Here is a 15,979-nt window from a genome sequence, read left to right on the forward strand (position 1 = left end):
ACAATACAAAGTTTCTACATATATTATTGCACAGAGCTTACTTCTCAACAATCAAAGAGCCTATAAACAAACAGGGTCAAGGTTCATAACTTACCAGTACTTACTACACATGTAAACATATGGTTACAGTAGGAACAGTGTAAGTCAATCCAGACATAAAAGACCAAGGATTTGGATTCAAAGAAAAAATACTACTGAAATAATAAACAAAATTTAAGATAAAATATGGTTCATATCTCAAGACCAAAGGTCAGTTAAGATCTCTAGTCTGTGTCGACTAGGTGGTTTCTTATGCCTATAAGGATTGGCATACAGTACTATTTCATAAATCTCATACATAATCAACCAATAAATAAGCATGAAAAATACTTTAAAATTGCAAAATAATTACTTTACAACCAAATTCATGTGTACAACCAAAATTTTTTTCAACAAGTATAATTCTTTCTTAGAAATAAGGCTTGATAGAAAACCGTGATTCAAGTAAATTTAAAGTCAAACCTAATAGAAGACATCAAAACTTAGTTGAACATAATGTCATGGACACAGGACTAAAAATAGTGTTGACACTGTTTAGTGAGATAGCTACCCTGCTGGAAAAAAATTAATTTTACATTATGTATCCCTATACAGCTATCTACTTTTACATCATTTGTACTGAATAAAAACAAAAGTAATATCACGTAACTATAAAACTGAGAAGAATTGATTGAAAATAATACATTATCCAAAGAATTATACCTCAATGTGAACACAAGCTAACTCTTCTTTGAAGCCCATAGTAATAACATGTATGAGTATTATAGTTGTGTATAAAACGTCACAGTATCATACAGTGATATAAAGGCAAACATTTATAATAATACATTGTACCAGCATTATTTTCTGCAAGATGAATAAAATTACCTGTAAAAATGACGCACATTGGTAAGAGCACCATAATAAGGTTTTCAAAACCTCAACAAGCTTTTCCTAGAAAATTCCAAACGAACATTAAGCATACAGTACCAATAGGTTTGATTCTAAACATTACAGTATTCATGTCTGAGCAAGTTGAGATTCTGTGTCACAAAGCACTGGGTAACATGAGGCTCGCGTTGCCACTGCTGGGGTGTCCAATGAGAGGTCCCCCCCCTTCACACGGCCAACAGGTTCCTGCTCTGGGTGACCTTGATGTACAGCTTACCGGGCTTCTTCTCTCCGTTCTTGCCCCTCCCCACCAGTTCCACTGTCTGTATGTTGTCCATGAAGTCGGCAGTGCTGGTAAACACATGCTTCCCCAGGTAGGAGTCTCGAATGACATTACTGTTCCAAATCTAGGCGACAATTCTGGTAATGTTAGCTTTCTGTTGTAGGTTTGTCTTTACATATTTTATACTGGTACATGCTTATAAGTAGTAAAAAAAGAAGGATTTAATTGTCAAATTAGAGTAAAAGAAATATAACAAGAGGCCAAGGGTCATCTGAGATAAGCAAAATAACAGAGATAAGAAAACCATTTGCTCAAAAACAATATTGGAAATGTGATTAAGAATCAATAAAATTGTCAGGTCTGGTAATCTAAAAAGTTTTGCTTTTAAAATGTATAACAGTTACTATACATAGGCGTTGGAACCGGGGGCTAGGGGATTAGGATTTTCCTGATTTTGGGAATTAGGTGTTTTTTTGGTTTTTTTCTTGTCAAGATATCTGAGGATTAGTCTAGCCCCCCCCCCCCCCCACTTTCAATTTGGCTCCGACGCCACTGCTATATATGTAGGAAGGCAGGGGGAATTGGGAACTTTATGTGCAAGTACCAGTAGGACATGAATACTTCGTCAACAGCAAATTTAAATATAGTGAACTATATAGACTGAAGCTATTAATTAAAAGGCAGTGACTCCTGACAAGTTTCAACAAATTTTTTGGACTAACCCTTGTTCAATCCAATCATAGTTAGAGAAGTTTAGACATTACTGCTCGTGACTTGAGTGACTGAGAGAGTTGATGGAGTAAATCATAGGTGATGAAGGTAAACAAATCTTGAGATACAGCTTTTTGAAAAGCTTCACCTTAGTTCACCTTACAGTTCATTTCAATTGATAATATGTATAGAAGAACAAAATCTTGGAAGATAAGCTAGGTATGCATGCGAGGCGGGTCATAGGTTTTCTATGTTGAATGGAGGAATCTGTTGTGCAGTGTTGTCTTATGTTTTATCTAACTAAATTCTTCATGATGCATGGATAAAAACAATACGGGTCTTTACATTAATACTGTATTCAAGAGATGCGGCAGAGGTGTGTGTGGATGTGTGAATGTGTGTTTGTGTATGCCTGTGTGCTTGTTTGTGTGAGGGTGTTATGAAATGAAAGAGTCACTCCTGTGACCTAATAAAAGATCAACAATAAACAAAAGTCATCAAGACTAGTTCATGCATGAAGCTACCTGAATTTTCAATGGTTTCCTCATATTCCTTCTGTAGAATATAACTGATTCATTCCACTCTGGGTTTATTGTATCCTCCACAGTCTTGGTTCTGACTTTCTCTCTCTCACAAGAAACAATACAGTATGGATCAGCACCTGGAGAATCATAAATTTATCATTTAACCTCTAGTTCTCTTCTTCATCTTTAAATTTTAACATCCAAAAGTCAGATCACTGTTAGCCTGACATTTAATTCAGTTGATTGATTGCTGAGAACTGTGACAAACAGAACTTTCAGACATTTACCAGAACCAACGTCTTGTCTCTCCAGCCCCTCCGCCTTCAGGATCTGGATTTGGGTCACCAGCCTCACTCCTGCTCCAAAGCAACAACAGCAGCATAAATTCAGGCACCCCAACCCTGGCTTGTCCACAGTTAACTCCCTAAAATCAAAAGAATAATACATATACCATTATGAATTTAATATAGAATGCAAAAGTGTCAATATATAATACCATAGTTGTATTGGTGCACCTATTACTTACTTAAAGTTATTAGCAGAACTAGAGTACATTCTGAAGAGAAACTCTCCCTGAATATTTGGTTCAAATGTGCACACAATGGCCACATATCTCCCTGCCTTCAGTGCAGGCTGTAGAAATATGGATCTACTGTTCTTAAAGGTACTGGACTCTACGAACATCTGCTTGGTATGGTCATGAATCCGACATCTTCTGTTTTTCTCCACCTTAAAGAATTGAATACTTTATTTGTTAAATTTTGTTTTGTGTTTCATAAAAGTAAGTATTCACATCACTCTAAAACATGTATACTCAATGTTCAGCAGTCAAAACTTCTCATTACATTTACAAAAAAAATTATTTGAGAGTCAAAAGAAATTGATGATGGGATTTGAAACAAAAAGACAACAAGAAGTGAACAAGAAGTGACTGAATAGAATAGCCCATCTTGTAGAAGAATTTAAAGAACAAGTGCACTTAAGCTATAGAGAATGGGCCCTTTTTTAGAGCCATTCTGGGTCGGAGCATTAAGTTTGTATTTATAGTCATGAGTTAGAATCTTAGAAGCTTAGATTTTTACCTTTCCAGAAATGTTTAAAACAAATTTTTTGGTCAAATATTGTAAAATTAAAAATTTCTTAAACTGGTGAAAGTATTTTATATAATAAACTTTTATCCACATTAATATCGACAGGTGTCCCATACCACCTTAAAGTAAACTATAATTCTGAACTTCGACTCTTGCTGAACCCCAGCTGGCCCCAGGGGGTCATGATTTACAGGAACATGTACATTATACCAGAATGTATGTATATCACATCATAAATTTGTAAAAAGATTGCTATCCAAAGGGTAAACAAACTTTGAATATGGAGAATCCAATGGTATCATTCTCTTTTCCCGCAGCTGACCGAGTGCTCTTTTGAAGCAAGTGAAACATTGGGTCATCTTCACTTTCTGTGATGTCAAATATGAACTGAAATTAAGATTGACATTCAAGTTTAGAAGTATGAACTTCACATTTTCAAATTCTGTGCAGTAAAGCATTCTGGGAACATTTTTAACAGTGTCTGCCCCAGAGAGTGTAGCGGTTAGCTGGGAGAGGTCAGTCTGGTCCGGGTTTGAGATAGAAGGACCTAATGTATGTACCTGTGGATTGCTGGCGAAGGTCGTTTTGTGGTTGATACACCCTCCAGCTCTCCCTGGGGATTTCCAGGCTCCATGAGAGAGTCCCTCGTGCCAAGTCTTATTCAGAGAAAACATGGAGGTGTTGACCACTCGACAAATGGCAGTCTCCACGAAGTGCTTGCAGTAGTCATCAAATAACATCCTTCATAAATTTGTGAGAGCATAATTAGTCCTATAAACTCCAAGTATAACTATTAAACTGACAAATTTCATTCCTAAAACATTAGCTGATGATGAACAAAATATAAGATTTGATGTGTGTTAACATGTTTAACTACAGTTTTATAGTTTATGAATTCTAAAGACCTACCAAAATTCTCCATCCTCTTCAAAAGTCAGACCAATCTTTTCTCTTTCATCTTTTGAAATCTTCTGCCATTCAGGGGATCTGAAGGTAAGTTGACAGACTTTGTCAATTTGTTAAAAGTGTACAATACGTTAGGTTCTTGTTACATTGTTCATGCAATTGACTTAATCTGTACAGATGTTCTATAAATTAATTTCTGCATGACGCAACCTTTAATTTTCAAAATTCTTGCTTGCTGATCTCCTTCATGCTTCATTATAAATGTTATGATGATTATCAATGGATAAACTTTAAATATCTGTTTTACTAAATCAACACAAAACATCTTAAACATTAAATGCTTATCACATAGAAGTTAAAAACAACAGTCTTATTAATCATAAAATCATACATAGATTGATGTAAAATGATCCTCACCCATCACTAAATGGACCATTCCATTCTCCTTGTCCCCAGGGATTTCTAAGACGAACCATTGCAATTTTCTCAGTCTTGAAGAAGCTGAAAAGTCCGGACCCTTCCAGAGCGACATTTTTGACGGCTGTGACACCATATGCATGACCTTTCACTAGGCCCGTCTCCGTGGACGCCTCCATTTCTTCAGACGACTCTGCCTATATAGTTGTTCAATAATGCATCTTTAGTAATTAGTAATGAAAGATCTTCACCTTCATTTTCTGTTGTTCTAATTATAGTGGTATAATTGAATATATTCTCTAATGAGCTGGCATAAACCATACAATACAGTGCATGTTTCATATACATGTACTTAATCTTATGAAGCCATGAAAATATTCGGAGAAATCAAAATATTTACTTTAAAAAAATTATGTACTGTAATTATAAACATCACCAACACAGGAGGAGTGTGATTGATTGGGGTGACACAATGGATAACACAAACTTGTTTTGGAATCTCAAGAAATTTATAAGTCAATGGTTTTCTATTTGCAGAACAAAGATTTGATCAATAAAATTTACAGTTTATCAAAGCAAATGTTGGACAGATGTAACTCATTTGTATAATAATATAGACATGATGATATACAATGTACTTACAGGAATAGAGGCGGCCATGAGAGCTTTCCTTCCTGCCTCCTTTTGCATTCTGGTGAATAGTGCAGCCCGCTCCTGAGCGTCATTAGCAAGGTTTAGTTTGACCATGTTGACGGTGACTGAGACTCCCCCAGTGAAATCCTCCAGAGCCTCAGACAACTCCCCACCATCCAGAGCCTCATAGCAACCAAACAGTCTGAGTAAAGCAATGCAGCATATCTTATAAAATACACTATCTTCTATATAAACAATAAATATTCCATTGAACAGCTTTATTAGAGATTCATTGTATGTATACATGTTTTATTTATAGGGATATGTACATGTACTAACTTTGCATAAGCTTTTTCCAGCAGGGCACTCCAGAACTCGTTTTTGGTTTGAGAGTGTATATAGATGAGCTGATTGTTTTGTGTGGGTAGGAAGTCATCTATCACTACATCAATCCATTCACCAAACCGCCAGAAATGAAAATGGAAGATCCCCTGGTAGTTGTTGGGATTATTTTCATCCCACTCTTGTTCCTTGGCATCAGGGATAACCTAAAATAATACGGTCATATAAAGCGTTTTATTGTTTATATTTACATCTTTTATAAGTAGGTAAAATTCACTAATTACTGTAATGTACATCAGTATATTTGCTAAAGGAAACGACCAAATTGTCTCTTATGGCTTTCTGAGTCTGTGTGTTTACAAGTGACCTTGACCCACCTTATGCCAGATGTCCTTGTGAATGGCCAGACAAGAAGAGGCGGCCACAAACCAACAGTTGCCCAGTCGTCCCTGTTTGACATCACCAGAACTAGTTCCCTCAACAAAAAACTTGGGGTTCTCACATATTTGCTTTAAATAAATCAGTAAAGGAGACTTAGTTACATTGTAGACAAATCATCAATGGGATATATTTTTCTAATCTTTATTAATTGTTAATATAATTCTATGCAACATAAAGTTTTATATACACATATACTTCTTCTCCCATAACTAACCAATAGGAAAATTTCCATGTTCCGGGTAATTAGTAAAAGCTCTTAAGGAGATGCTCCAAGTATGAACTAACAACACAACCAAATCTTCTCACATTACCTTAGGTCTCTTCCATACAACATCTGCGAGTTTGCCCTGAGAGTAGAAAAGTGATCGGTCATCAGGGGGGAATTCCAGATCTATAAAAAGAGTGCCTTTCTGTTGAGCCTCTTTCTTCAGTTTAGTGTAGTCTTGCCCTTTGTAGGTGTGTGTGGAGCCAAAGCAAGACATTTTCTTTGCTGAAACACACAACGCAGCATGAATACTAAATTACCCGAGAAGAAATTTTACAGAGTTTAATGCAGTATCTGATGTTGAAATAATAGTCCCCAAAGATTTGACATTTTAGATTCAGTATCTCTTACATACCAGTACTTAAAGCTTTACAAAACTTGTTTACTAATAATATATAAATCTATAATAATTGTAAAGCCTGCATACATGCCTTAGTAAAACGGACCAGTAATGCATTGTTTTAATCGTCCCAGTAGTTCCCTGTAATCATGGCAATTTTCACCACTTCACACTCTCATGAGAATCAGCAAGACAATAAAAACAATAACAATGTATACGACATACAGTCAATGGTACTTCTAAAGTTCACCTAAGTACACTCTCAATCAAAAATAATCGAGTGACGTCACAAAGGTTTACACATTGATCCGATAAATTTTTTCGGCGTCATTAAATTTTGACCCACAATTCATAGTACCAATGGTTCCCAACCTCACGTTCTCACGAGAATCAAAGTACATATAAATGTGTAATTTTAAGAACATCATGCTTTTTAAGTAAATAAAACAGTATACCTCGCGTACTTTTATTTCTCAGGGGAGTTTTAATTTACAAAGTCAGACGACACTTAACCAACGTGAACTTTGACGTCACAATAAGGGGAAATAACACTAACTTAAGTTATTGTAAATCTGATGAAATTCCTCTCAAAATCTTGCAAAGCTAAAGAATGAGGACATTTCTTCAGTTGTAGGAAACAGTTGTAACTTGCACTCATTTGGATGAATGCTAACATTTATTTTATTCACTCTAATTATGGTAACGTTAATTTCCAGGAACATACACACAGCATCGTTTTTTAAAAGGGGGTACCGGGTTAGGTGGGTAGATGGCAGCCTCTACCCAAAAAATCTTTACAAGTAAAAAAGAAAAAAAAATGATAATTCTCAAATTCATGAAAGAAAATTCTAATACTTCAGCTCTTTAGCAGCTCAATGGTTTCTTTATTTTCACTTCCATTAATTACATGCTCCCAATCCCAATGTGAGGGGGGGGGGGGGAATTCCATTTCTTTTTTATAATATGATAAGCAAATTTTTTTAAGAGTAAATTAAAAAAAAAAATTAATTTTTTTTAAAAGTGGAGAGGGCAAATCCATCAGATAAGTTGATTTTCTATGTGCAAATTGAAAAAAAAAATATTAACATTGGGGGGGGGGGGGGCTCTTTGATAAGTCAATTTTTGTATGTAAGTTTAAGAAAAAATGTCTACTGCAAAAAAAGGGGTTGAGCTGGCGTTCGTTACAATCACTTTAAAAGAGGAGATAGAGTACTGCAATGAACATTTACATAAAATCTTTATTATTCAAAAACATTGTATCTCAGATTGAACTATTGTTCTACTTATAACAAATCTTATATGAATTTAAATGTAAACTTCCTGAAAAATAAATATGTTTTATCTTATTTTGCAATCAAATTAATTAACGTTATTAATTATATTTTTATTGATTAATCATAATACATTGTTTGAGCACATGCTGTGCTCATGCACCAACGGTCGCACCGTAAAACATACTAATACATGTCAAAGGCGTCGGAACCGGGGGGGCTTAGCCCCCCCCCCACTTTTTTTTGCAAAGTTAGACTTAACCATTAGGTACATAGCATCATAGAGGGTTCAGCCCCCCCACTTTTTCTCGCAGCAAAGATAATTGTTCCTAAATTTACCTTGAAAGATTGAAAAGTTGGAGTCAGAGGTAAACTAGCCCCCCCCCCCCCCAACATGCCCAATGGATTAGGAATTTCATGATTTGGTAAAAGATTGTTTTTGGAAGTACAGGTATACCTCCCCCCCCCCCCCCCCCCCCCCCCCCGGATTAGGATTTCCATGATTTTGGGAATTATTTTTTTTCTCTCAATATTTCTGAGAATTAGTCCAGCCCCCCCCCCCCCCCACTTTCAATTTGCTTCCGACGCCAGTGCATGTACTGTATGACTGTACCGGTACTTTTTGCGTTCTCTGTACATGAAGTCACAGGGTGTGTCCATCTGTTCATGACACACATGGCACAATCATTTATCACGCTAATTTGGTGTGAAGTAAATAACTTACCTTTCTCTCAGTCAATAATCAATAACAACAGTTTCAATCAAATGCCGCGATCAGTTGTTGACGGAAGCAAATATCATTCTATCGAATCTATGTTGACGGAAGCAAATATTTGAAATACCTGCGTCTTATACGTCTTACTATAGCCTACTGCGTCTTAGAGCCTGTTTACCCAAGGAAGATAACTCTTTTTATTATGGGTTATTCGGTAAACCTCGGGTTGGTTTAATATCGACTGAGTGAATGTTCTGGCCTGAAAGGGAACCAGTTAACAAGACGACCAACAACATTAGCCTTCAGTATGGATGCTGCGGTAAGATATCATCATCATTAATTAAAAAGATAATTTAAGTCGGCGAATTCAAAATATTTTGAATATTGCATTAGGACGAAATTTCCTAGCACAGACTGAAAGTTAAGACATGTATAAAACGTATTTCTGTTCCCACCACTGTACTTCATCTTTGAACATTGATATTTTGATTACCAGTGTAACAGGATGAGAGAAATAATGACGGACCAGACCGAGGTTCGAGCTGGAATTCAACCCGGTCTGACTGTCACATTCCTACCCCTGTAAATGATCTTTGTTCTCAAATATCTCCCCAGGCTTTTCCTTTGGCAGGAATTAATCTGTCAGCTCCAGGGGTTGGCATGGCATCAAATGTAATGGGATGGGGGAAATATTGATGGACTAAGGCGTGATTTGAGCTAATGCGACCTGAATCTCTATTTAGGTGCTCTACCAACTAGCCTATCTGGTGACGATTGTCAAATTTGTCTTACCTTCACATTTCCCCCCTTCCTCACCCCTAAAAATACTGTAAACCAACTTTTATTCGCGTGCGAGAAATTTTCAAGAGGTTAGCGAGAGCCTTGTCGTTGCGAATATTTCTCGCCACAAACCAATCCTTTATGTATAGTTTTTATAACAATTCAGGTCTAGATAAGGCTTGGTCGCGAACATGAGTCGTCGCGAACCAGTTTATCGCGAAATAAAGTCGCTGCGAATAAAAATTGGTTTACAGTAATCTTCGCCCTAGAAGATCACCCAAGTTTAAAGAGGGCCCAGGTTGGAATTTGGGTCTAGTCTATTATTATTTCTCTATATATACCAGTACCGGTAAATGTGGTGCCCTGCCAACCCCTGGAACTGGCAGGTTTACTGGGAAAGAGACTGGGGTGATCTTTAAGGGAGAAAATCATTTGAAGACTGAGAATATAAGCACTGCCTTCAAATTTACCTGTTCAGTGTACCCCTGTCAATCAACTGAATTGGGACCCCAGATTGGATGTTAGAAAATGATTGACATTCGTTTTCTTGTCCTGTTTATACCAGGCCAGTGTTTGCAACAATCATGCATTAACTTTTGATGCATACTGTGATGAAAAAAGGCCATGTCTATAAGCACTGTAATCAAAAGAAACTAAAGTTGATAGAGATTAGATTTCTACTGAATGAATTAAAAATGTACTCGATGTGCTTAGTTTATGTACGTACCACACCAAATGCGCTGATCACCCAGCTCTTCTATCAAAATCATCTATGAAAAAGTCCTATTAATTATGATGTTCATTTGTGAATAATTAAGATTAGAAAATTAAATAACAACAAATTTTGTGTCCACCATATATGGATTTCTTTGTCAATGAGAAATACCAGACAATTCTGGTACTGTAATCTGGTGAAATTACTGTGCACATCAGCACCTGAACGGAGAAGTTATTTAAATGTATGTTGCATTTGTATTTGAGAAGGTTTCGATGATCGTATATTGCATCAAACATCGCGATAAATACTCTGTCAATCCCGTCAGAAACTTGTTTAGACAAAAGACAGATTTTGCCCCAGTTGCACATGGTTATTCATGCTTTTATTAAATCTAACGGTCAACAATTTGTGTGTGTTATTCTTAGTACATATATAGATACAATGATTTCTTGGATCATATTGGATGCCCTGTTGAGAACATTTTAACACTGGATGTGTATAAAGTCATGTATATACAAGTGAGCATGTTTTCCTCTGAGCTTCTTTCCTTTATCAATTAAGCTCTACCCCCACCTGAACTTACCTGAGGTAAACCGACAGGTTGATAACAGCGACCTTTAAGGGTCAGACCAGTTCGAATACCAGAGCCCAGTTGGTAGAGAACCTAACTAGAGATTCAGGGAGTTCGGGTTCGAATCCTGATCTGGTCATTCATTATTTCTCCCATCCCACTACACCAGTTCAGAACTCACACGAACATATGTTGGAGTGTCACTTGGAAAGTCTTTAATACTGCATGTCATGTCTAAGGTGTTGTCAAAAATGATAACCTCACTTTCTTTCAACCTTTGATATTTGAAAGTTTTTTTCAGTTCCATCCATAATTACCCACCGCCGATATCCTTTTCAAAGCTGTTGCATTGGATTTGTTCGATGTACTCCAACCGACCCATAAAAATTGGTCCTACCCCAACAAAAATTTTCAGCAAATTAGAATTAGAATTTTTATTAATTGATTCTCCATTTAATATCAAAAACACATTTAGATTACGTTTTTGAATCAAGAAATATTTGTTTTTTTAATCTTAGCCACTTCTGGCAGGGAGATTAGTGCCTACAATCGTGGCAAGTTGCAGATCTTTGGAATTTTTGTTAATCTGGTATATTATACGATTTATTTTTGTATATATATACTGGCATGCGACCAGTTCTCGCCGAGTACCATTTCTTGCCAGTACATTGTGACGTCAATTTTCATCTATAATTTTATGTGTTGATAAAATGACGTCACAATGTACTGGCGAGAAATGGTACTCAGACTATAGCTGCCATCATAAGGTTAACTACTTGATATTAGGTTTCGTAGTATAACAAGAACAATAAACAAACAACACTATGTATTTTGTATTGTTTTATCATCAGAGGCAAGAAAGTATTTTGAAGAAGCGGTTGCAGGTCTTTTTAACAGAATTACTGAAATTTGGCACCATCAAAGGATTCAAGAACTTTGCCATGTACCTGCGAGGAAGAGAAGAATTAGTTATAAGTGTTTTAAATGAACCCAAAGTAAGTTTATTGACATATACATAATCCGGCTTAAATCTGTTTATTGTGGTCAGTTACTGTACTTTATGACATTTTATCCAAGTACACGTATCATATTAAATGAATCCCACCAGTGTGTATTTATTATTATACTTTTCATCTTCATTTTTTTGTGTCTACATAGTCCTCCCAGTACATTCACACTCTAGAGCATGTAAAATCAGCTTCCACATTTAAAGATCCCAATCGAAGTGGCAGCCTAACATCAAACAATCTGCCATATGATAAGTATGATTTTTTTTGTAATGACTACTACATGTCATTTACTATGTCATTTAATAACCATAATCTGACCTTATGGCTGATAAGGACTATGTGCGGTTTTATGCATTTTTGGCCCCAAAATTAAAGTTTTTTAAAGTGCTTTAAAAATAAGGTGGAAGATAGTTAGAATCATATTAAAAATAAGGGTGCAAAAGGTTATCACTTCAGTGACGTCATAATGTAGAAATGACGTCTTGAAGATTGCCTAATTTTGATAAACTGATGTTTTGTAGCGAAATATGGGTGTTTTTCGATGGTTTTTCGACTGGAAAACATCGAGCGCAGGCTTGCTCAGTACCATTTTTTAGTATAAAGTGTATAATTATCTGAAGAAAAAAATATGTTAGAATCGTACTTGAGCAGACCTGCGCTCTATACTTCAGAATGCAAAATATAAAGCAAAAATGAAAATACTTTCATTTGTTTACAAATTTGCAGGAATTAGGTCATTTAGTTGACGTTATAGATAAATAGCGAATGATGACTAAAATCAAAATTAAAGTGATAGGCATCCACTGTAAAATGATTGATAAAGATTTGATTTTTATACGACACTTTTTAAAAATTGGTTAAAATTGGGGGCAGATATTTGACCATACTGCACATAGTCCTTTAATTTTGATTATTTTAATAGTATTTAAACTTTGATAGTTCTGAACTTGCTATATGGATTTTCATTAAATTAAATTTAGAGTTTTATTAAAACTTTTCTGCAGGAGGTCTTTGTTAATATCCATGAGATCTCAGATGAATCTGACTACAGCAGCGGTTCCTAAGGGAGTGGGCTTACCTCCTGCCTCACCAAGTGACTCGGAGACACAGCCTGGAGTATGTGCTTTCAACTGAAGCAGAAATTCATGTTTTATTAACTTCAGAGAAAAATTAATTAAGGGCATTGGTAACAAAGTAATCCAGATATAAAATTCTGTGCCTGCGTTTTCTCTTTAAATGAATTACATTTACCATCCTAGATTTTTTTTTTTTCTATGGGAGTAATCTCCTGTAAATCTCTTGAATTAAAGGGTAAGTAAGAAGAAAACAACAGTGTAATTAAGATTAGTGATATTGTGATGTTGTTCTTTAATGGACAGAAAGGTTCATGCCAGCCTTAAAGAAGAGAAAAATAAATTACTTAAGAGTAAACTTTAAAACAATGTGAGAAAGGTTTCATGACAATTCTTTTTCTTCAATATTTTATGGTAATGACACTGACAGTGATCAGGCAGTGATGAGAATGTAGAACAGGCCTGTAGAAATGCATAATTTAACTACTTTGCTTAGTGGACAATATGATCAATGTATTTTATGCCATAGACTAGAAATATTTGAATACATGTATTGTTCTATTATATCTTTATACAGAGGTCTTTTCACCAGGATATCAGATACCATCCAAAAATGACCATGACAATCGACCCTCTGAAATCATGCAAAATTGGAAATTATTTTTCTAAAAAAGATGGAAAGGGGGGTCTGGTGTTAGTTGTTACCTATTTAGACATGTATCAAATCATCAAAGAATTTATAAGAAATGTAGTACAAAAACCAGGAATGTTGCCAATGCCCTGAAGCATTTATATCAAAGCATTTTTATCAAAAATATTTTCAATGCGAGACCATGGTCAAGAGTTAGTTAATATACTTCTTTGGGTATTGTTCAATCACAATTTCTGGTATATTTCAAGCTACACACTTTGTTGAAGATGTCTATATAGTTTAACATCTGCATGTATCTCCATTTTGACTACAGATAATTGGATTTTACGCATTCTTACTAAAAGGAAAACATTTTCAACATTTTTTTTCTAACATTTATTATTTTGCAAACAACATTTGTGATTTCATATTTGACAAAAATTTTTTAAAGGAGTTCAGTATCCCAGAAATGAATCAGGGTAAACATTTGATGGTGTTTTTGATGTTTTTTTGTCAGGATGAGACATCAACACTGTTCTTGATAGCAGGCTATGCAAGGTACAGCTGTCCTTATGTATGGATTCGCTCCAATCACCAACGCCTGGTCAAACTGATGGGCGAGGTAGAGACAGAAAAAGACAGTCCTCTTCGTCTAAAATCCACTGCTTCTTGGAAAGACAGAAGTATGACATGCTGCAATTCACAGCATGAAAGTTGCATACAACATTGCTGCAAAAGTTTTTAGCAAACAAACCAATCAGTTTAAACAAATACTTAAAGTTTATAAAAAAAAAAAATTCATACCTGTACAAGATTTGTAATAAATAATCTTGTCCCCGACAATTTTTGCCATATAATTTTAGGCATATTTGTTTTGCTAATGCGTGTACCGTACATCGTTGTATAATTACAGAGTTCCGTTATGTCTACACTGATTAATTCCTTGTTGTAGATGTGACCTTGTATGACATCATTGCTGAACTAGTCAAGCTCAACACATACCCTGCTCCACAGAATCCATATGAGCTGGACATGGAATACTTCTCATCGTTACCTCCAGCAGAACGAGTGCTGGAAACGGCGGCCATGATACAAACACTGAAGAATGTCTTCCTTAACACCTCTGATGACAAGCCTTACACAGGATATGGTAAGCACTTCTGTTTATTTTAAATAAGATGGAAGTACAAGTACATGGGAGGTGTCAAACATGATCTCTCATTAATGTCTGTTCAAATACCAGTAACAGACTTTCATAGTGTACGTAAATCTGGGAATCTAGATGCAGTTTATTTATACTGGTATATGAATTGTTGAAAGTATTGAGTACTAGATGATTTATTTTTGTGACTTGTATTGTCTCTCTTTAGGATCTGAGAAAGACCCCAGTTATAATTTGGTCAGCATTTAACCTTGATCATCAAAAACTCAGAAGCTTAATTGAGAAAATCATCTTACAAATTTCCATTATTTAAATTCATTAATTCAAAATAACTATTAATATATCCAGTAAAACTTTACTATGATTGTTGAAAAAGTTATCAGTAACAATGTAAATGTTCTTTAAAAGATCTTTTTTTTTGAATTTGTAGTTTTGGAAGATTTACAAATGTTGATGAAAATGCATTTTACAACTTTGAAAAAGCTTGCACAGGAAGGAGAGCTATCTATTGTGAAACAAAACCAAAAGCAGAAATCTCATCCAAGTTCAAGACCAATGAGAACTGGTTACTCGTCACAAAAATATGGCCAGGCGCCGTCTAGTCTAAACCAAGCTCCAGACAACTATTACGCAGCTTCGAAACAAAGTTACACTTACTCTGGATACTAGTCCTCTTTATTTGACAATTTGTCCGTCAGTGTAGTAACTTGACACAGAGTAGAATTTTACAAAGGTGTTTGTGTTCACTGTGCAGTTGAAAGACTCAACAGATTCATCTGTCATACATATTCTGTAGAGCTACAAAGTGTCGCAGGGTAATTTGTTGCAATTATAGACTGAACAAAACCATCCCTCTTACGTACGTGTACTGTTCAGTTATAAGCTGTTACACAAAGACTTCAGTGGAAGGAGGGGGGATTGGTAAAAGTAACTAATTAATAGCTGATCCTTAACTTGAAGATTCAAAATGTATGCTCATGCATGGCTAGCATGCTATTTATACATGTATCAGAGCACCAGTGTAAAAGGAGTTGATTTTATGGATCATCATTTATTTTAAAATCAAGGATATGTTATTTTGCATGGCAATTTAGTTTCCTAAATGTATTTGATTTACGCAATTTTTTTATAACATGAATTCTCCCACAAGAATTTCGTGAAAACCAAATATGAATCATATTGTGTA

General features: G+C 35.5%; 2 protein-coding genes across 2 annotated transcripts; one reads left to right on the forward strand and one right to left on the reverse strand.

Annotated features, from left to right (window-relative positions):
* Positions 1 to 514: 514 nt before the first annotated feature.
* Positions 515 to 9,013, reverse strand: LOC105337433 (calpain-5). Its single transcript, XM_034474567.2, has 13 exons — positions 8,858 to 9,013; positions 6,569 to 6,747; positions 6,194 to 6,325; positions 5,814 to 6,022; positions 5,484 to 5,676; positions 4,842 to 5,038; positions 4,428 to 4,505; positions 4,079 to 4,259; positions 3,792 to 3,905; positions 2,954 to 3,156; positions 2,715 to 2,851; positions 2,428 to 2,564; positions 515 to 1,316 (listed from the first exon to the last, which is right to left on the reverse strand). The coding sequence occupies exons 2-13, from the start codon at positions 6,737 to 6,739 to the stop codon at positions 1,137 to 1,139; spliced, it is 1,932 nt and encodes a 643-aa protein (XP_034330458.2). The 5' UTR covers positions 6,740 to 6,747; positions 8,858 to 9,013; the 3' UTR covers positions 515 to 1,136.
* LOC105337434 (uncharacterized) lies at positions 9,011 to 15,606 on the forward strand. The gene is made up of 7 exons (XM_034474568.2): positions 9,011 to 9,167; positions 11,769 to 11,912; positions 12,076 to 12,179; positions 12,932 to 13,043; positions 14,149 to 14,314; positions 14,584 to 14,781; positions 15,224 to 15,606. The coding sequence occupies exons 1-7, from the start codon at positions 9,156 to 9,158 to the stop codon at positions 15,460 to 15,462; spliced, it is 975 nt and encodes a 324-aa protein (XP_034330459.2). The 5' UTR covers positions 9,011 to 9,155; the 3' UTR covers positions 15,463 to 15,606.
* Positions 15,607 to 15,979: the final 373 nt, after the last annotated feature.

This window comes from Magallana gigas, chromosome 8 (assembly GCF_963853765.1).
Source record: "Magallana gigas chromosome 8, xbMagGiga1.1, whole genome shotgun sequence".
NCBI lineage: Eukaryota > Metazoa > Mollusca > Bivalvia > Ostreida > Ostreidae > Magallana > Magallana gigas.

Excerpts from the sequence above, each read along its gene's own strand:
- LOC105337433 (XM_034474567.2), bottom strand. The coding sequence starts at position 6,739 with ATGTCTTGCTTTGGCTCCACACACACCTACAAAGGGCAAGACTACACT. Across the intron at positions 4,260-4,427 it reads GAAGAGGATGGAGAATTTTG|GATGTTATTTGATGACTACT; the intron begins GTAGGTCTTTAG and ends AAATTTATGAAG. Across the intron at positions 2,852-2,953 it reads AGTTCTGCTAATAACTTTAA|GGAGTTAACTGTGGACAAGC; the intron begins GTAAGTAATAGG and ends TTTTGATTTTAG.
- LOC105337434 (XM_034474568.2), top strand. Across the intron at positions 14,315-14,583 it reads TGCTTCTTGGAAAGACAGAA|ATGTGACCTTGTATGACATC; the intron begins GTATGACATGCT and ends TCCTTGTTGTAG. Across the intron at positions 14,782-15,223 it reads CAAGCCTTACACAGGATATG|TTTTGGAAGATTTACAAATG; the intron begins GTAAGCACTTCT and ends TTGAATTTGTAG.